The sequence below is a fragment of the Notechis scutatus genome, chromosome 1 (assembly GCF_049901735.1).
Source record: "Notechis scutatus isolate UNSWTSFEM ecotype Mainland chromosome 1, rNotScu1.2, whole genome shotgun sequence".
NCBI lineage: Eukaryota > Metazoa > Chordata > Lepidosauria > Squamata > Elapidae > Notechis > Notechis scutatus.
In genome coordinates, this window is record NC_142009.1 from 257,191,955 (window position 1) to 257,214,372 (window position 22,418).

General features: G+C 38.2%; 1 protein-coding gene across 8 annotated transcripts in view; it reads right to left on the bottom strand.

Annotated features, from left to right (window-relative positions):
* Window positions 1-22,418, bottom strand: part of NAV2 (neuron navigator 2) — a 599,301-nt gene that overhangs the window by 168,777 nt on the left and 408,106 nt on the right. For 6 of the 8 annotated variants that reach the window (XM_087951112.1, XM_087951111.1, XM_026664752.2 and 3 more), the window contains exons 4-7: window positions 17,936-18,008; window positions 13,352-13,631; window positions 10,839-10,907; window positions 1,011-1,168 (exon numbers count right to left, since the gene is read on the bottom strand). In XM_087951112.1, the coding sequence (XP_087807238.1) occupies window positions 1,011-1,168; window positions 10,839-10,907; window positions 13,352-13,631; window positions 17,936-18,008 (580 nt within the window). The remainder of the gene's footprint in view (window positions 1-1,010; window positions 1,169-10,838; window positions 10,908-13,351; window positions 13,632-17,935; window positions 18,009-22,418) is intronic. The other 2 variants (XM_087951110.1, XM_087951115.1) reach the window with 1 other exon arrangement.

Below are 22,418 nucleotides of genomic sequence, written 5' to 3' on the forward strand. Positions count from 1 at the left end.
TCCATTGTGGGAAATCAAGGAAAAAATCAGGGAGAAGCAATTTCATGTCCTTCTTCAATACAGTGTTTTATTCTATTGTAAGTAGTCCTCAATTTACAATAGTTCGTTTAGCAACTAGTTTCAAAGCACTGAAAGTGATTAAGGACCATTTTTCACACAACAGTTGCAGCATTCCCATCGTCACATGATCAGAATTCAGATGCCTGGTAACCGGTTCATATTTATTATGGTAACAGTGTCCTGGGGTCATGTAATCATCTTTTGTGACTTTCCGACAAGCGAAGTTAATAAGGAAGCCAGATTCACTTTAAACTGGGTTACTTAGTTAACAACTTCAGTGATTCACTTCACAATTGTGACAAGAAAGGTTGTAACATGGGGCAAAACTCAGTTAACAAATGTCTTGCTTAACAACAGAAATTTTGGGCTCCACTGTGGTCGTAAGTCGAGGACTACCTATATGCAGCAAATCCAACCAGCTAATTTCCTCTAATATAAATTAGAAGGTAAGATTCAAGTTTTTGTACAGTTCTAATATCTTCAGCATATTTGATAGAGACCAGGGGTATCAAACTCGCGGCGTCACGTGATGTATCAGGATTTTCCCCCCTTTGCTAAACCAGGCAGGGCCAGCACGTGATGCATCTGGCCTGCGGGCCATGAGTTTAACACCCCTGATATAGACCAACCTATGTGAAAAATATTTCATTCAGTTCTTAAACAATACATATATGGTAAATGTGTCATATCTTTTATTATGATAGACTTACTGAAGAAGAAAAAGGAGAACTTGTAAACTTTCCAGAAATTCCACTGCACCACATCAAAAGGGTCTACTGGCCAAATTAAGTTGTATTTTAAACATGCTTGAAAATGATTAACTCTGGCTGAATCGTGTCATTTATTTACAATTCCCCCCAACCCACCCACCCCCCAAAAAAGATCAGGTTTTTATTCAGCTTTTGAGAACAGTACGTATAGCGTACTAACGAAAAATTCAGGTCACTTACCTTTCTCACTGCTACTTGCTAGAAGGGAAGGTGGGCTTGTGGGCTTGGATTTGTCATAATTGTTAAAGCTCTGGCTGCGCCGATTGTTAGCACTTGCTGGGCCACGGGTTTTTATTTCGCTGCCTGCAGCTGAAACCCTCGTGGTGGGACCCGGAAGCCTGTTTTCAAAGTAAAAAGAAATAAGTAAACAGGCTTGCTCTCCAAATGTGGATGGGGTTGCCTTAATTCAGTTGGTTTGATATTGGTTTAATCCAATATAAATATGAAGGAGGGTTTACCTCTTCTACAAAGACCACTGACCAAGTGAAGAGCTCCATGAAGACTCTAGTGTGTCCATGTAGTTTCCAGTGCAAAAGCTTCTCTAACTAGATGTCTAGGCATATATATATTGACATTTCTGTATCTAGATATGTAGGCTGCAACATGCCGCACGGTCATTAGTGACCCTGATTTCTTCTCAACCTTTGCTAGATTATAAATGAAGACTGTCATTGAAATAATCCTTATGTAAGCTTGTACAATATAAACATTAATGTATGTATGTATGTATGTATGTATATGTATATGTATGTGTATATGTATGTGTATATATCTATATCTATATCTATAATCTATATATATGGTATTCAGCTTTGTTCGGGTATTTTCCCACGTCATTATAGTTGTGCTTTTAAAGTTGTAGCAACGTTTCAGCAGAATCTCATCTGCCATCATCAGGCTTGTGTATTGTGTTCGTCTGTGAGTCAGACTTTCACAGCCGTTTCTGTTTTAAATTTGGTGCTAGCCTACTGCTGTGCCAGAATGGTTTTTTCTTCATCCTGATTGATTGGGAGTCTTGGTCTGTGTTTATTGGTCTTGGAGTTTGCTGTGTTCTGCTTGATTGGTGTTTCTAATATCTTCTGTCTGTTTTGTAGCATTTTTTTTTGTCTTGATTGGCTGGCAACATTGTGTTTTTATTGGAGGCTTTTAGTGCAGCTTGGCTCCTAGTAAACGGACGGCTATCATTTATTAGGTTTCATCTGGGTGCCTGGTTGGGGTGTGTTTGAGCTGGAGGTATCAGGGGGAGTCTGTTTGTGCCCAGGTGTTTGCCTGGCTTGTGGTGTGGAGATTTTTTTGTTTGAGAGTGCAGGCTTCCAGATAATTGACAAGCACAACTATAATGATGTGGAAAAATACCCGAACAAATCTGAATACCATACATATAGATACCAGCAAAAACTTAAGAATATATATATATATATATGTATATGTATATGTATATATATATGTATATGTATATGTATATGTATATGTATATGTATATGTATATGTATATGTATATGTATATGTATATGTATATGTATATGTATATGTATAACTCTGGCATTACTACCAGATTTAGTTGGAAGTAAATGACAAATCGGATAAGTAAACCCAAGCCACGTGACTGTATTTTCTCCTACTACTCAATTTGAACAGCTTAGGAAAGTTTTTCACTGTTTCAAAAACCCTTTGAGCATCGTATTACAGTCTTGTTTACAGAGTAATAGCAATCTACTATTACAAAGAGCAACAATTTCCTCTCAGTCAACAACAGCATTAACCCTTTCCTTGCAGACTCTTAATACTAGCTCATTACTTTAATCAAACACTGATTAACTCAATACCTCAAAACTTACAACTTTTCTACCTCATCACCTATATCTACGGTTAGATAATCAATTTCTATAAAATATTTTATTAATGGTTCAATTGATTTATGGTCCTAATTGATTAGTGTGACTAGAGTGTTTAGTGCAAATAGTGTTATTACTGACTAGTTGAAAAGATCAATATGCATGTAATTTTAATCGAATAGTAAAATCAATGATTTAGTGAATTTAAATGAACAGTGTGATTAATGATTAGTGTAATTAATTGATTAGTGTTTAGAATATTTAATTGATTAGGCTGATTGTTGCCCAGAAATATTATCTGACTAGAGAGATTACTGCAATTGATGATTGATTGGTGTGATATTGTTCCATTAATTAATTTAATCAACGTACCATCTTAACAAACCTACCATGACAAGAAAAAATCCTATGCCAAAGCACTACCTACAGAGAACATAATCCCCACCAATGATCCACAAGACTCCTGCACATGCCTTAAATGCTACAAAAATCTAAAGGATAATGAAAACTCCATCAAATGTTCTCTGTGTAAGAAATACACTCATCATGACTGCTTGGGATTAACCGAGCAATTTATTCAATACCTGGAATCATCCAATGAGTTTCCATATTACTGCAATTCATGCAAACCCAAACTGGATCTGTTGGAAAGAATTGATACCATTGAAACCATAGTAGCATCCCTGGACGCATGCAAACCCAAACTGGATCTGTTGGAAAGAATTGATACCATTGAAACCATAGTAGCATCCCTGGACGCCATAAAAGAAAGAATATCCAACCTTGAAAAAAAAGAAACAACGCAAAAACTTGAACTTCCAATAGCTACAAACCACATCTCTACCCAACAACCACAACCCAATCCAAAACCCAATCCACAAATAAACACAACCCAGACAAATATTGATATCCCAATCCTCATCAGAGAAGCTGTTGAGCGTGAACGGAAACGTCCAAACGCCATCTTATTTGGTCTAGAGGTCACCAATAACAATGATGACATCACAACTGTCCGAAACATCATCAGGGATTATCAAGCATCAACCATCTCCGCTGATGAAATACTTGACATTTCACGCATTGGCCGAGAGCTCAATAACAGTGATGGCTCTGTAGCCCCACGCCTGTGCAGAGTCATTTGCAAAAATGAAACAAGCAAACAGTAAATTCATTTATACTATAAACTCACTCGCCAAAACCAACACCAACCATAAAAACCTCCGTTGCCGCCCTGACCTAACCATACAGCAACGTGCCCGCCTCCCGTACTCCGCATTGAACTCAAAAACCGTCTAGACAATGGAGAGAAGGACCTGTACATTGACTACCATGCTGACTGTATCAAAAGTAAGCCACGCAACCCAATACTCAGCTTTTACCCTCAACCACAACCCTACCTCAACCGATCCACCATCACCCAAGACTAGGCACGCACGCCCCAACTACCTCAATTCCAACTACTGCCGGCCTTAAATGCAAACTACTCAATGCAAGAAGCCTCGTGAATAAAATACCTGAATTTCTCATCCTCCTAAATATGGCTAACTTTGACATTATATTTGTCTGTGAAACATGGCTCAATGCATCTCTCCCCGACTCCATTACCACAGTAAGAGACTATCATGTTTACCGATCAGATCGTGAAAATCGCCGAGGAGGTGGTGTTGCTATCTTCTATAAAAATCCTTACATCTAAAAATATCCAAGTTACCCAGGAGCTTGCTCTTCCTGAGACCATCATCTGTGAACTATCCTTAAATATCACAATTCGATTCTTACTATGTTACAGAGCACCTGATTATGACATCGAACATGTAAACAAGCTAAATACATTACTAACATGGGCTGCATCCTGCCCATACCCTTTTATCTTTCTTGGTGATTTCAACCTACCTCATATTGACTGGACCCTAAATGATTGTACAACTGAAATCATACACACAACCTTCTACAATGCTACTACAAATCTGGGACTGGAACAACTAGTAACCAACAACACTAGACTAAACAACTGCCTCGATCTCATCTTCTGCAATAGTTTGAATTTAATTTACGGAATACAAACTAAAGAACCCTTTTCCAGTAGCGACCATTAATATGATTGACTTTTGTCTCAACATGCGTCCACACAAAAATCACCACAATGATGTAATTCCCAATTGTAACTTCAAAAAGGCAACTATGATCTTATACACAACGATCTCTCATCCCTTGATTGGCAATCTCTATTCACTGGATGCAATACTGTTGAAGACCATTACAACATATTTTTACTTGAAGTCAAAAGAGTCATCAAACTATATGTACCAACAACAACTCCCAAAACAAAACAAAAAGCAGATTACCCATATCAATAAGGAAACTTCAATCCAAAAAGAGATCACTCTGGCGGAAAAACAAATCTGGTCACGTTGCCAATTTCAAAAACCGATACAAAAATTTATGCCACCAGATAAAGACCGAATGCACCAATTATCACATTAAACAAGAGGAAAACCTTCTAAGCACCAATTCCACCCGTGCTTTTTACAATTTTGTAAACAACAAACTAAAAGACTCAAGGTCCATCCCTCCCTTGATAGGACCTGATGGTAAAGACTGCAACGACGACACCATTAAAGCCAACATCTTTAACACATTCTTCGGCTCAGTATTTGTAAACAGCAATGGATCATGCCCAGTATTTCCTAGCCGTACTCACAGATAACAACAATGATCTAATACATATCGATTTCACAGAAGACAATGTTGAAAAAGCACTACGCAACCTAAAACCATCTCTATCTATTGGACCGGATGGAATATGTGCCTACTTCTTAAGAAAGCTATCCACTGCCATAGCCAAACCTCTAAGCATAATCTTTGAAAAATCTTTCAGAACCAGCTCCTTGCCTAACCTATGGTCACAAGCCACAGTCATCCCCATCTTCAAAAAGGGAGACCCAAGCCTAGTTGAAAATTACAGGCCAATCTCCTTATGCTGCGTCACCTGTAAAGTCATGGAATCAATTATTAACCAATCCATCATCCTTCACTTAGAGACAAATAACCTACTCTCCAATAAACAATTTGGTTTCAGAAAAACTATCCTGTAATCTGCAACTCTTACACTGCAAAAACATATGGACGACACAACTCGACCAGGGCAAAGCAATAGATGCAATCTACATAGACTTCTGTAAAGCCTTTGATTCAGTGGTACACGACAAACTACTCCTAAAAATAAAATCCTATGGTATCTCTGGACAACTGAATAACTGGATAGAAGCATTCCTGTCAAACAGACAACAAATGGTCAAAATCGGGAGCGTACTATCAAATCCAGTACCTGTCAATAGTGGTGTTCCCCAAGGCAGTGTTCTAGGACCAACTCTCTTCATACTCTACATAAACGACCTCTGTGATCATATTAAGAGCAATTGCGTTCTCTTCGCTGATGATGTAAAGCTGTTCAATACCACAGACAATACTGCTACCCTACAAAAAGATCTTGACTATGTATCAGAGTGGTCAAACAAATGGCAACTTCAAATCTCAACAAATAAATGCTCTGTCTTACATATTGGCAAAAAAATCAGAAAATAAAATACAAGCTGAATAGTCAAGATCTTGTTGATGACTCAAGCTCTGTAAAGGACCTTGGAATACTCACCTCTAATGATCTAAGTGCTAGAGCCCACTGCAACTACATAGCCAAAAAGGCATTAAGAGTTGTTAACCTAATCCTACGTAGCTTTTTCTCTGGTAATATCACACTACTAACCAGAGCATACAAAACATTTGCTAGACCAATACTCGAATACAGTTCATCAGTCTGGAACCCACACTACGTATCTGATATTAGCACAATTGAGAAAGTCCAGAAATATTTCACAAGAAGAGTTCTCCACTCCTCTACTCGTTGTAGAATACCTTATGCCACCAGACTTGAAATTCTAGAACTTGAAAACCTTGAATTACGCCGCCTTCGGTCTGACTTAAGCATGGTATATAAAATCATACATTGCAATGTCCTACCTGTCAATGAATACTTCAGCTTCAACCATAACAACACAAGAGCACACAATAGATACAAACTCAAAGTAAACCGCACCAAACTTGATTGCAGGAAATACGACTTCAGCAATAGAGTGGTCAATGTCTGGAATACTCTACCCGACTCTGTAGTTTCTTCCCCAAACCCCAAAAACTTTAACCTTAGACTGTCTACTATTGACCTCACCCCTTTCCTAAGAGGTCTGTAGGGGGCGTGCATAAGCGCACCAACGTGCCTACCGTCCCTGTCCTATTGTTTCTCTTATTCTTTTATTTTTCTTATATGTACCCATTTCATGTATTCACAACTATGTATACATTTATACTTATTATCTTGTAAACAATTGGCAAATCAAATAAATAAATAAATAAATAAAAATAAATATGTATATGTATATGTATATGTATATGTATATGTATATGTATATGTATATGTATATGTATATGTATGTATATATGTATGTATGTATATATGTATGGTGTTCGGCTTGGTTCGGGTATTTTCCCACGTCATTATAGTTGTGCTTTTAAAGTTGTAGCAACGTTTCAGCAGAATCTCATCTGCCATCATCAGGCTTCTGTATTGTGTCCGTCTGTGAGTCAGACTTTTACAGTGGTTTCAGATTTAAATAATCTATAATGACGTGGGAAAATACCCGAACCAAGCCGAACACCATACATGTAAGTACCCGCGAAAACTTAAGAAAACAAATATGTATATATGTATGTATGTATGTATGTATGTATGTATGTATGTATGTATGTGTGTGTATGTGTGTGTGTGTATGTATGTATGTATATGTATATGTATGTATGTATATATATATATGTGTGTGTGTGTGTGTGTGTGTGTGTGTGTGTGTGTATATATATATATATATATTCTGAGGTTCTCGCGGGTATTTGTATGTGGATCTTTGGTTATTCGGGTTTTCTCCTGCGTAAGATTGGAAGTATCTAGGCAACGTTTCGATGAAGTCTCATTCATCATCTTCAGGCTTGTGTCTTCAGCTCTGTGCTTCTCAGTGATGTGAGCTGAAGACACAAGCCTGAAGATGATGAATGAGACTTCATCAAAACGTTGCCTAGATACTTCCAATCTTACGCGGGAGAAAACCCGAATAACCAAAGATCCATATATATATGAATGATAGAGATAGATGATAGACAGACAGATATTCTTGCCTCAGATATCAGCTTCTAGAGTTGATATTCAGTGCTCTTGACTGAAAATATGCAGCATAATCCTTAGCAGTTTTGCTTTGGTACAAGCTCCTCTCATTTCAGTGATTTCCAAATATGCATATTTGTGGTTGATGCTTTAATGTTTTCATGCTTAATGTTCATATTTTTACTCAAGTAAGTTACACAGAACCTCATCTTCATTTGGCAACAATGTGCGTGCAGTACAGACGTTTTCAACAGTTAATACCTTTTCAACCGGAAAGGAATGCTCCTGAAATATATCACAATCCTCTCTGATTAACACATTACAAACCTTTGTGTCTCCAGTGGCATTTTTATGACTCTTTAAAAAAAATGTTGACAAGATTCCCTTCCCAACAGTTTCTAGAGAATGACCAGGAAGTGGAAAGGAGAGAAAAGGGAGCCAAGAAGACAGGTCAGCCTAGATACATGCACATGCTTTCAAAGCTTATTAATAACATGTTCAAACACAAATCAACATCTTTAGCTCTCTACTTCTTTGGATACTGAAACAGAATACAAGACTTGCTTTTGCTAAAGATGAGATCTTCTGTTTTCAGATGCTTCTGAAGAAGAAGCAGCCAAGGTAAGCAATTAAGACAATAATTAGAGAATTGTACGTGGCAGTCATCACAAATGCACACATAAACAGCTTTAGATAAAGAAGGAGACCCAAATAAAACCTGTAAGGGTGGTGTCAGAACAGAAGGAAAGGAACAAAAAAGAAGGTATTTTTCACTTTGCATGCTTTGGTGAGGCTGGCATTCATGCAGATCTAACATTGGAGAGAACAGATTTAATAAAAAAACTTATATCAATCCATATCTAGCCATGTTATTTGCTTGGTATCTAAGAACACTTCTCCCATATCTGCTTCTAATCATATGAGATGGAATAAAACTACATAAAGACATTCCTTCTTAAGAACCCAAACATGGACAATTTCAAAAGACAGATTTACTGTGTACAGGTAGAAGCAATGTTCAGTTTGATTTAAAATATCTCCTAAAGTTTTCTCTCTTGCTGTGGGTGCATTTCAGTTTGTTTATATCTGTCTGTCTGTCTGTCTAATTTGTAATCTTGTATTGTGTCCAATTTGACTGTAATTGAGGAAAATATTTTGAACTTACAAACTAGACAAATGTAATGGTGGTGAAGCAAGAGTGATGGAATGGATATTTTATTGTAAAAATCTAGCAATTTTCTGCACCAAAAAGTGAATAGGAAGCTGAGAAGGAGGCAGATAAATTACAGAACAGAAGTAATATCTTGCAGTTTATGGACAAAAAGGCATAACATAATGGTGCATTCCAAAATACAGATTTATGGGGCATTTCTATTAAAGTTTGTCACAAGAACTTTAATCTGTGATAAATAACATAGGCATTTCTAAAGATTAGAGAAAAATGAATGGACTGAAAACCTTATTACTCATTCCCAGGCAGATTAGAAGTTTGCTATTATAAGACTTCCAGAAAAAAGCTGGCATGTATGCCACTGTGTTCCATCTCTTGACACAGGAGATACCCTCACTGCTATTTCTTAGTGTTGAGGAAACTATTAGTACTTTAAATGCATCAGCAATAAAGAGAAATAGAAAGAAAGTTAAAACAGGGGAAAGGATATGATGAACAATTTTCTTTCTTTTTCCACCATGGAAAATTGATAGCATTTACTTTGTCATTTAAGACCCTTTAGGCATAGATAGTAATAGCACTTAGACTTATGTACCATGCCATAGTGCTTTACAGCACTCTCAGAGCGGTTTACAGAGTCAGCATATTGCCTCCAATAATCTGGGTCCTCATTTTACCAACCTTGGAAGGCTAAGTCATCATTGAGCTGGTCAGGATCAAACTCCTGGCTGTGAGCAGAACCTGCAATACTATACTCTAACCACTGCACCATCATGGCTAAATGATATATAGAAGGCCTGATATGACTTCCACATTGCCTCCATATATTTGTGCTTTTGTGAAAGCAATTGAAATGCAAACATCTAGCTGTGTGGGAAGAGCTGCGCCTACATCTATGGGATTCCCTGGACCTGAGAGCATGGCAGCATGCATTCATTGTGCCTAAGCAATTCAGGTGCCCATATCCAAGATAGCAATAGCACTTAAATTATATATTACTTTACAGTGCTTTACAGCCCTCTCTAAGTGGTTTACAGAGTTAGCCTATTGCCCCCAACAATCTGGGTCCTCATTTTACCCACCTCGGAAGGATGGAAGGCTGAGTCATCCTTGAGCCTGGTGAGATTCGAACTGCCAAATTACAGGCAGCATAACAGGCAGGCTACCTGCAGTACTGCATTCTAACCACTGCGCCACTATGGCTCAGTGATCCCAAACAAGTATGTTATGCTGGGATTGGCACTGGTAATGTGCCATATTGCATTTTAATACGCTGAAACAAAAATAAGATTCAGATTTGATATAGACTGTTGCATTACTATTATGTACTAGAAATCCTCCAAGATCCCTTTCAACCCTATGATTCTTTGCCTAGTTTTATCTCATATCTTAGCACTACTCAATTAGATCTACCCATCTTCTAGCTACAGTAGTAATAAATCTGGGTATATTACATTAATTATTATAACATATATTCTGATATAAAGATCGATAGAAACCAAACAGCTACTAGAATGCCTTTACTCAGTGCAGGGCTCTCCAAACCTGGAAACTTTCTGGGAGTTGAAGTCCACAAGTCTTAAATTTGCCAAGTTTGGAGACCTCTGACTTAGAGGAACTAGTAAGAGACTAAGTAGGACACTAAGCAGTCAGCTAATAAAAAGGAGTTCTCTCAGATTATTCAGAATATTTTGTTTAAAATCAACAGGTAAGCATTGGTGAGACCTGAACCATGCAGACTGGGATTGTTGCAAATAGGGTTATCCATGCTTTACATTAGAGGAAGAAACGCTAACCTAGAATTCTTTTTCTGACCGAGAGTGAATCGGATGATTTTGCTTTGAGATGAGTCCCTGGGTGATGCACTGTACAACAAGAAAAGGAAAAAAATTGGAAGATGCAAGTGAGTAAAGAAGAAATATTAATATAGAAAGCCTCTGAGCTAAAAGGTATGGAAAAATAATTCATCCAGATGTTTTCAAAGGAGAAAATAATGTTGCTCACCCCCGTCAAATGTCTAGACATGATACCTACTTTTTTTAAAAAAAAACAACCCTTCTATGTATTAAAGCAATAATAGTAAAGAGTTTGAGCCTCCACATTTACATCACAATCAATTTTTTTTTTTTGCAAAATGTCACAAGTGAATTTACATTGTAAAAATAAATGGTAAAACCCCCATAGGATGATATGACGAGGCATGCCCCATATAATTGAGTACATTTTAGTGCTGATCACATAATTATTTTTTTAATTATTGTAATAAATACCAAATTTCACCACATGAGGGTGCTTACCAAAGAAAGCTTCATGAAAACTAATTGAGGAAAACCTCATCATGTAAAAAGGAAAATAAAACAATGGTAAAATTCAATGTGTAAATGGTAAAATTTACCATTTTACAATGGTAAAATTCATATTCTCTCTCTCTCCCTCCCTCTCCCTTCCCCCCTCTCTCTCATACTTCAGGTTCATTTTGTTATTGACAAAGATAGGTACTGTGCTATGCTATGCTGAAAATAATGCTAACTATATTTCTTTCAAGCAAATAAGCTTTTTTCTTATATGAAAAGATACTTTGAATGTTTCAGAGAGAAGTATATTTAAAAAGACCGGCCCCAGCCATCTTATTACAAGTATCAGGATCCTGTTCTTGTTGTATGTGTTTTATATGTCTTTGTCTCCTGTAAAACTAAATAGTTGTTTATATGGCAAGGGCTTTCAATGAGGAATCAGCAAGCATGCTAGCATTCTTCCTTCTATCCTGGCAACTGCTTTAAAGCATGAAACACAACATTGGGAAATCCAATCATCTCCAGGCACTGGAAGATCCAATTACCTGACTGTAATGACAGTAGAATAAAGCATACACAGTTGTGTAAAGAATTAAAGAAGGAATTCTCTTGTCGGTAGCCACAACCATATTGGACTTTGCATACATTCATTCCAGCCCAATTAAGGAATACATATTTCTGGAAAGCAATGTCTGCACCTAGTCCCATGACTGGAATCCCAAGCACATGTGGCTTTTATGCATAAAGGTCCTTCCCCTACAATCCAATTGCCAAGACTGCACAAATGGAGTCCAGTTGCAAAACAATAATTGCATGATCAGCTGTTCAGAAGGCGGGCCTGAAATGCAGTTCTCTCCACCTCTGCTCAAATGTTGAAAAGCTGAACAATGTGACCTAGTATATATTCTTTTGCTCCATCTCCTTACAAAATTTATCTGATTTTCAAATCGATTGCCAGAATCAGAAACCCAGGTATTATTTACAGTGTCCATGAGCATAGTGGCACTGAATGTTCCTTCAGAATTAATCCACAGAATTAGATTCTTATTTTTAAAATAGAACATTCCACAACTTGGGGAAAAAAATTAAACGAACAAAATTAAAATGATAACAATGGCCAAAGACTTACAAGACTGCCCTAGATCATGGAATTTTGAGTAACACCTCATAAATCTCATATAATAAGAAAGAATACTCGTGCAATCTCATGCTGAGATTTTTCATCACCCTTTTAAGATTTCTGTAGTCTGGAAAGGCATATTAGCAATTACAGGTGATCCTCATTCAACAACCACTCATTTGACTAATATTCAAACTTGTCACAATGTTGAACAAGTGCTACTTATGTCTGGGCCAGGGTGAAAATAATTTTTTTTCCAGCTGGCTCTACGGGCGTGGCTGTGGGCATGGCTTGGTATAATAGTAATAGCAACCAGGGGTGATTTTTTTATCAATTCAAATATCCCTACCACCTCTCCTGAGGTGGGCCAAGGTGGTTGAATTTCACCCAGGTCTGGGCCTTGAAATTCTGACCACTGCAGTATCTCCACAGTCACGATAGCAGTCCACGCCCTTCATAACTGGCTTTGTTTTCCAACTGTCATATCATATCATGGTCACATGATAATGATTTGTGATCTTTCATGCTAATTTCCCAAAGGGGAAGCCGGCAGGAAATTGGACATTACAGTCATGTGAGGTTTGTTTAAGAATACACATAGTCCTCACTTAATGATAGTAACTAGAACTGCTGTTGCTAAGCAACGCAGTCATGTGACATTCTGCTTTACAACTGCATCATTTAGCAATGGAAGGTCTGATCCCAATGACTGTTGTTAAGTGAAGACTACCTATATATGATCTCATAAGACAATGGCCAGAGCTTTAAAAAAAAGGCTGATCTCTGTCCTTCTTACAACATGCATCTGCTCTAGTACAAATATATTGAAATAACCTGCTGTGAAACTCTTGGCATTTGGAAAAGCTGGGGAGGTGGAATGAAAAAGTCCACTCACCTGGACTGCATTTCTGGTTGTGCTTTTAACTGAAGCTGTGCTGTTTGCTGAGGATGTTGGCACTGAATCTGAGGCGAAGCTGGCACCAGTGGTTGTAACTGCTGGTCAGGTAGTCCCACCTGGCTGGGGGACGGTGAGCTTGCTTGCTGGGATGAGGTGGGTTGTTGCTGGGATGGAGTGTGCTCTGAATGTTGCTTTGGGGACTGCTGTTGCTGCTGCTTATAACGCGATAGGCTAAAGAAAAGGCCCAAGATGGCCTTTAAATTCCCATTTCTGATCTCTGAAAGGCAATTTAAAAAGAAGTATTTATATCATTAAATTACATGATGACCCAGTTGAACAAATGTTTTATTAAATTTCAACTTTCTTTGTTCAGCTCAGGCTCCTTGAAGACCCAATTGATCAAAATAAAATTAGAGAATCCTTGCAGAAATAAAAGAATAATCCAAAGAATGTATTTTTTTTTCCTTTTTAGATAGAGGGAGATATAAATTGCTTCTCGTGGCCATGGTCCTACAGATAACTTCAGTTCAGGATCAGGGCAAATAATTGTATATTCAATGAAAAAGTTTAAGGAAAGATATGACAAAATATTCTGGTAAGAAAAAAGTACCACTCAAATTCTTGTCCATTTGCTTTTGTTTCCTTTGACACTTTGGTTTAGATTATTTTTTATTCCTAAATTACAGAATATTCTGGAGAACAAATGCTCTGGCCTCCTGAAACTACATCTAGGATAATTGCAGAATTAAGATCCCCACATGTACAGAAGCCAAATAATATGAGTATCAAGACATTGTCTCTCATCTTTGCACATATTATATTTATTTCATGCAAACATGGAACTGGCAATTGGCAAGCCTTGGTGTGTCTCGGCAGCAGAAGTAGGTCAGCCAGTGTGACCTTTTCATGCATACTTTCAACATGTTAGAGGGGTCATGTAAACCTCCAATAGTCTAGGACTTGACTGTACAGGAAAATGCCATTAAGAACAAATGCAATTAAAAGCCTCAGTAACTTGATTCTTCAGAGGGTATTAGCAATAAACCTGATACCCCAAAATGGGAAAAGCAAACCATCACTGGACTTTGTTATGTGCTGGTTCCAGTGCTTCCAAAATAAGGCATAAACAGTGCTTCTAATGAACTCTATAAATGTATTTCTGCTTATCTCAGGAGATAGACTGAGGTAATTCACCTGGCATCTTGCAATTGGACTTTGTACACAGAGGGCTCATCAGGCTTGGTCTGAATTACTTCCTCTTACTACCTCCTTCTCCCTTTTAGGGCTGTTTAAGTACACAGACTCCAAGTTTCAATCCTGTGAATGTATAACTAGTCATTTCCATTCCAACCACAAAAAAGGGTTTTTTAAGCCGAAAACAAAATACTGCCAGATGTCATAGTTTTTAAGGCACAGAGAGTTTCCCTTTGGTCTGAAGTTTGGAAATTTCCATGCTGTGAAGTTCCTTTGGTTGCTTCAATTTCCTTTGCCCTGTTATTACATTTTAATATTTGTTTTTCCTTGAGATGTGAAATCATTCAGCTCTCTAGTGAAACAAAAGGAAGACAACATAGAAAACCGAAAAGAAGGAGGTGGAACAACTTGTATGTAGAAACTGTGCAGGCTTTGTTCAAAAATCTCTGCAAGTACATTTGTGCCATTTTACATTTAACCCCAAACAGATTTTTTTTTCTACAAGCCAATCAACTGTGAGTCATTAGATTCTGAGAATAATACAGAGAAGTATTAATCAGGCTTTACTGGAAGTACTTGATCATTCTGAAAAAGAATGAACCTCATAATCTATTCAGAGAAACACAGAAACCCATATCTGATCATTCTAGGCTACCTTGAATGTAAATTTGAGAATCGAGCACTATCTGCCATGTCTGCTCGCTTAATATTTCTCCTTCGTGCATAAATACAATCAACTGAAGAAAGGAAGACAGCTAAAAAACAGTATAATTATCTAATTGGTAAATGAAGCTGGGATTTCTCCAGTAATCAAAGAGTTAATACTCAGAGCCAAGGAATTCTGTTGGCAGACTACTAACTGGGTACCACAACTGAAAAAAGAAAATCTGTCAGCTGGGAGGACTTTTCTGGGTTGTGAATCTTCTTCTTAAGCGTTCTGGCAGCTGACACATACAAACATACTCTCAAATTCACTGGGGCTCAAGGGGCTGTGTGAACTCAATGGTAGGGCGGCTGCTTTTATTGTCAAGGTAACTGTGCTACGTAGTCTGGAAAGAAAAACTGCATGGTTTGGGGAGAGATCCACAGCTCATGCAACCTGTCTCACAAATAAATAACCAAGAAAAAATAGTCTCGCCTTGAATTCCATTTGAGGTTAGTGAGAGAGATGTGAGATAGAACATACAGTGGCAGATATAACTGTCACAATAAATGGCAAGTGAAAGCAAAAGTTCACCTTAGAACTGAGATAAATAGGCAAATCATCTTTTGAGCACACAAAGCAATGTGGAAAAATAAAAGTAGGGATGCTCACAATGTGATAAAAGCCAGAAAATTTTAGATAGCGTATTTCTTTAAGCAGGACCAACCAAACAAAGCAAAGCATAAATTACATTACCTGTGAAATAAAATGTATTTTGACCTAGATTATACATGCTAGTGTAAACAGGCATTAATTTTGTCAAGGCAAAATGGCATTGTATTTAGAAAAATAAAATTAGCCTCCTGCTTATACCTATTATTAAAACTGTCAGATATAGACCTATATTGGATCCCAACAGATGTAAAAATATTTTTTTATATGAAGGGAGGAGAAAATGAAGCAGTAACTCTCCTTGGTATGAATAAAATGAAGAAAACAATGAAAGGACAGAAGTAGAATGGACATGGAAGAGAATGAACTTATTCTAATTAATGTGCATTCCAATAGGTTCAGAAACATATTTATTAATATCCAGCAGTCTTATCCAGAAAGAAAGAATGGATGGGCCATAGCTCAGGGATATAGCACAAATTAGATGTGTAAATATTCCTGTTTAATTTTAGTATCCCAGGTGGGGCTGGGAGACACTGTGTTGTGAAGTCTTAGACTACTCAGATAGTTATCCTTGGTTACCACAGAAGATAATACTGAGCTGAATGGATCAAGATTTCATGTGAGGCAATTGTTTTTATGAATGACTTCAGTTTCTCTACTGCAAAAAGTCAACCAGTTATCTTGTCTGAGTAAAAATTAAGGTACCGTATTTTTGCCGGCGTATAAGATGACTTTTTTGCCCTGAAAAAGATGCCTCCAATTGGGGGTCGCCTTATATGCCGGGTCGCCTTATACGCCGGCAAATAGTAATTGGGAAGCACTGCGGCTGCCCGTGGCTGAGGCACTTTGCGCACCGTGGAAACGAATCCCGTGGGAAGCCGAAAGTGAGCAGCCAGCCTTCTCCCTCCCAAGAACGAGGCTCGCACCCCGAGCCCGCTGAGTATCCGGCTGGGGCTGTCAGGAGTTGTTACCGCTGGCGCCAGCTTGCAGCACGGCTCCAGTCCCGCGCGCCTCGGGAAGGGAAAGGCAAAAGCCACGGCTCTTCCTTTTGCCTTTCCCTTCCCGAGGCAACGCGGGGACTGGAGCCGCGGGAGCCGCGCCAGCGGTAACAACCCTGACAGCCCCAGCCGGATACCTCAGCGGAGCCCGGGCGGTGCGAGCCTCGTTTCCTTGGGAGCTGGGAGAAGGCTGGCTGCTCCTTTCGGCTTCACGGGATTCGTTTCCACGGTAGACAAAAGTGCCTCAAAAAAAAAAAAAAGTGCAAAAGTGGAAGGCGTATGGAAGAGGGGCGAGTATATAACAAACAATATTTTGAGTGGAAATGTTGGGGGTCGTTTTATACGCCGGGTCGCCTTATACGCCGGCATATACGGTAATTCAACCATTGCTTAACATATTTATGTTGCTTTTTTCTACAAATAGTTCTTACATGGCTTTCTAGTCATTTTTTTCTTATGCAATAATTTCCTTTTTGGCCTTTCATTGTGAAATATTCCATCTAAGAATTTTTCACTGTCACCATCTCAAAATCATCAGCCTCTTCTTCCATTGCCCTGATCGTGTGACCATTCTCTCTAAATATTTATATCTCAAGATCTATAATAAATTTCTTGCATTTACCTTCAAAGCATTTTAGATTTTTTATTATCACACTGAAATTGAATTCGAGAGGTATGCCTGTTCAAAATCTTTCTCTAATCCAGACTTTAACCTAAGGTTAGAAGAAATGACCTGAATCCAGTGTTCCCATGTTTATTTAAATCTTCATTGTGCTTTCCTCCTTCTTTTCCCTGTAATGAATGTTGAAATTTAAATCCCTTAGGGCATGAACAGCTCTCTATTAATGTATAACAACTGATATTGAAGGTAATTAATAACTATTATGACTTACAATACATTATTATCATTCCTATGACTTGCTAGTGTTAATCAGTCTAGGCTAGATTTCCTTCTATTTCATTCATTTTATTCCTGTTGAAAGTCACAGCATATTTTTGAGTCCCAAATAAAAATTGACAGATAGAAAATTTTCCGTAGAATAATAAAATTCAATTTGAAAGTAGCCTTACCTTCTGCAGATAGTCCCTGTATGTTTATTCCTTTGGCAGCCAGAAAACTCAGGCACACGTCTATGTTTTCAATCTTAAAAGATGAGGGATAAAGGAGAAAATAATTTTTTAAAAGGTGCTGAAATTAACTTGTACTTTTGTTCAATATTATACAAGAAACTCAAGTGATGGCGCTCCCACAACTTCCAAGGGCAAGCTGTTCCATTGGTTGATTGTTCTCACTGTCAGAAAGTTTCTCTTTATTTCCAGGTTAAATCTCTCCTGGTTCAGTTTCCATCCATTATTCCTTGTCTGGCCTACAGGCACTTTAGAAAATAGCTTGACCCCTTCCTCCCTGTGGCAGCCCCTCAAATATTGGAAGACAGCTATCATGTCTCCCCTGGTCCTTCTCTTTACTAGACTAGCCAAGCCCAGTTCCTGCAACCATTTGTTGTATGTTTTAACTTCCAGTCCCCTAATCATCCTGGTTGCTCTTCTCTGTACTTTTTCTAGAGTCTCAACATCTTTTGTATAATGTGGTGAACAAAACTGGATGTAATACACTAGGTGTGGTCTTACTTTATAGAGTGGTATTAGTACCTCACTTGATCTTGACTGTATCCCTTTGTTAATACAATTTAGGATTGCATTAGCTTTTTTGGCTGCTGCTGCACACTGCTGGCTCATATTTAGCTGGTTGTCCACTAAGACTCCGAGATCCCTCTCACAGTTACTGCTATTGAGCCTGGTTTCACCCAGTCTATATGTGTACTTTTGGTTTTTCTTACCTAAGTGTAGGACTTTACTTTTCATGAAAACAGCAATCGTTTTCTACCTACCACCAAACGATTGGTTGATTGTTTCTACCTACTCCTCCCAGTGAACTGTGAAACTCTTTTCCCATTTACTATTTTGTTTTAGAAAGGAATAACACTTCTAATACCAGGTTCATTAAAATGATTCACATTGTATGACATAATTATAGCATAAAATTAATGACCAAAAGAATGAAATAGAATTTACTCAACACACCATCCAAACATAGCCAGAACAATAGTAACGCTTTGCTTCTACCACCATTTAAATAAGTGAGACTCTGACTGGTGGGAACAAGTAATGATAGGCTACAATAATATAATCCAGTTTACAGTGAAGCTCATTCACTAGAATTAGCTGTTTGTCTTCCATAATATGATCAGAATCAAAGTTTCTTAAAAATCTGGAACTAAAAAATCTGTTACCTTACTGAGAATGTTTTTTTTAAATGGGAAGATTGGAAAACATTAATTTTAGAGTTATGTAACAAATGGAAAATATTTCTTGTTTCAAACCTGAAACCACCACCATATATCGGAAGCTTTGCCCAACTATTTTTGTTCAACCATAATTAGGCAGAAAGAAAAGTTTGGTTCTTTTGGGTTTCAGCCAAAACCAAATATAGAGGGATCCTAGAGCAGCCGTCTCCAACCATTCTGGCTTTACAGACTGGTGTGGGGGAGAGTGGATGGATACACACGAGCAGCAAGTAACGTTTGTGCACAGCTCTATTTGCACAAATGGAGCTGTGCACATGCTCACCCACCACTTCCATGGCCCAGTTCTGAATGGGCTGCAGCTTGGTAGTAGGCTATAGCCCAGGGGTTGGGGGCTCCTGTACTAGAGTGATTCGTACAGCGTGAGCAGGGCAAGGCTACTTTGCTTCATCCCTCTCTTGCTCTACATGGCTTGTTAACTGGTTTGTCCACCTACCATCTTCTCAACTGCCATCTGCTCCCACCTGCCATCTGTTCTCCCACCCAGCCACTGTCACCAATGTCATAATTCATTATATTTTACAGACCATCCTCCCTGCACGTTCTCCTGGTATACCTTCAGTGATTGCTGCCACTAGCAGTATCTATACATGCTATTGCTTAGAAAACTCTTCAGTCATTGCTTTTCCTCAGCCTTCCCTCCCCAAACTTTCTCTACAGAGAACAATTATACTTTAGTCTACATGGGGAAGAATCCTGTTTTATTCCATGTATAAACACACACGCTTGCATATTTCAGTTCAGACTACCCCACCAACTGTTTCACACAAGAGTACTTCATACACATAATGTTTTGTGCCCCCTTTGAATACATAGGATTATTCCATAAGTCACATTACTGCCTGGTTGAAGACAGAAGAGAGAGGTTCATTTACACTGACTGCCAGGGTCTATTTCCAATAGAAAACTATTTGTAGTGGTTCACCGGCAGCGGAATCGGACAGTGGTGAAGAATGGGAACCAATCAGGGAGTCTGGCGAGGACTTGGATGAGGGTCCTGCGTCCAATGCAGAGATGGGGCCAGGACCATCTGGGAGTGGGGTGCTGCCTTCAGAGCCTTCGGAGTCTGGCAGCAGCAAGGCAGAGGACCCAGGGGAGCCTGTTCCCAATGCGCAGAGCTGCTAGAAGGCGAGAGCAGCTGAAACAAAAGGGGTGACTTGGGAGTAAGGCTGGAAGGTGACTGCCCCTCCCATAAGGGATAAAAGTCAGGCCAAGATGACAAAACCTTTGCAGGATGTAAAGTAGTTCAATCAGTTCTGAGTCATCTTTGAAGCTTTTTGTACTTTGATTGGTTTTTCTTGTACTTTGATTGGTTTCTTTTCTAGTTAATTTGATACTTTTGGAAGCAATTCACAGAACTGAAAGGTGTGTGCTTATCTTGGGGAACTGTTTGAGATTAATTCCAGCTGGGAATGAAAACATTTATTGCATTGCAATAAAATAGGTTTTGTTTTTAAAACAAGTTTGTGAATAATTACGGTTTATGAAGCCTGGGTCAGAACACTATTGTGCTTAGTAACTATATGCACAGAACCAGAACTGGATCAATCATTTAGCTCAGCGGCCCCCAACCTTTTGGACACCAGGGACTGGTTCTATGGATAGACGTCTTTCAGTGTACCGGAAGGATAGTGGTTTCATATGCTACCTGCATCCCACATATGGTGGCTCATTTGTTTGTGTGTCCCAGTTGCTGGCATGCTGTCGACTGGTTCAGGTCCCTGGATATGGGGTTTGGGACCCCTGATTTAGCTGAAACCTCAAAGAATCAAACCAGATAACAACAACCCAAAATAAAATATCTCCAACAGATGGCTACCCAGTTTCTTCCTAAACTCCATGGACAAGCTTCTCTTATTCTTGTGAAGTTTTTCCAAATATTCAATCAGAATCTTCTTTTGTGTAGCTAGTCATTTCATACTTGATACTCTGAAATGACAGGAACAGGTCTTTTCTCTCCTCTGCATAGCACCTCTCTATGTACTTTAAAAGTGTTACCAATACACTCACTTTTTCTCAATACTATTTATAGACAGTTTCCTCAGTCTTCTGATCTTTTTGATTACCTTCTTTGAAAATAGAGTCACAGTTGAAGTGGGATTTTATCAGTATAAAATACAAAGGAACTATTATGATTTCTGATGATTTCAAAATTATACTTAAATGTAGCATAAAGCTACATTTCACTTTTTACTACATTTTCACTACATTTCACTTTTTACAAGCCATATCACACCATTTATGCATTCACAGCTTGTACTCAACAATTCGTACAACTACTTGATATGTGTTATTATCTAACTAGACAATCTCTGCTCTTCTCTTTTGCATTGAATTTCTATTTTCATGCTGATTTCTAATTATCATGGTATTTTTTCAAGGTAGCAGTAACAGAAGGATAGGCCCGTACTTTCCTGAGCTCTTTTTCCCCCCTTTCTTTTTGCAGAGAGAAACATTTGCCCTCTTTCATTCATTCTGGGATTTTAGTCCTTCAACCCACACAGGATTCCGTTGAGAGTCCTCTTTATCATGGTTGACATGTTTTGGCCCCAAGCTTTCTAGACTGAAATAGTGCCATTTTTATTTTTACCTAGTTCTGCTGCAAGTGCAAGCTAAAAATGATATATTATTGAACACTGAATTATATTACTGTTATTCTTCAAAACTATAATTCTCCACTGTTTTTTCACACAGTGAAGCATCTTAACAGATTTTAATATAATGTTTTAATGCATTTTAAAAATGCCCTATAAATAATCTGAAATGACAGAATGTCCATCTACACATGGGGAGAGATTTCAATTGGTCACCTATAGTTTCAGATTTTATGTAAAAAAAAAGAAGCAAAGATCATCATTCAATATATATTTTGTTACTGGTGAAAATTACTGTATATGTCTTAAAAATTGTTTAATAGTGAATCTGCTTTATTAGTTTATAATATAGCCTTATAATAGCAGCCTATAGTGATCTGAATTGGGAAAAGCAAAATAAATAAAATCTTTCAAGTGTAGCTACTACATCTGGCATCTCACTAAAAATATTAAGTTTGGTTCAGGTCAAGCCAAAATATGCAAATGGTGACATCATGACGCAAACTCCATCTTTATATCCTTACATCCATATCTCACCCAAACACAATGACCATAATCTTAACACTCCTGGTTGCAGTCATTAAGCAACTGCACATA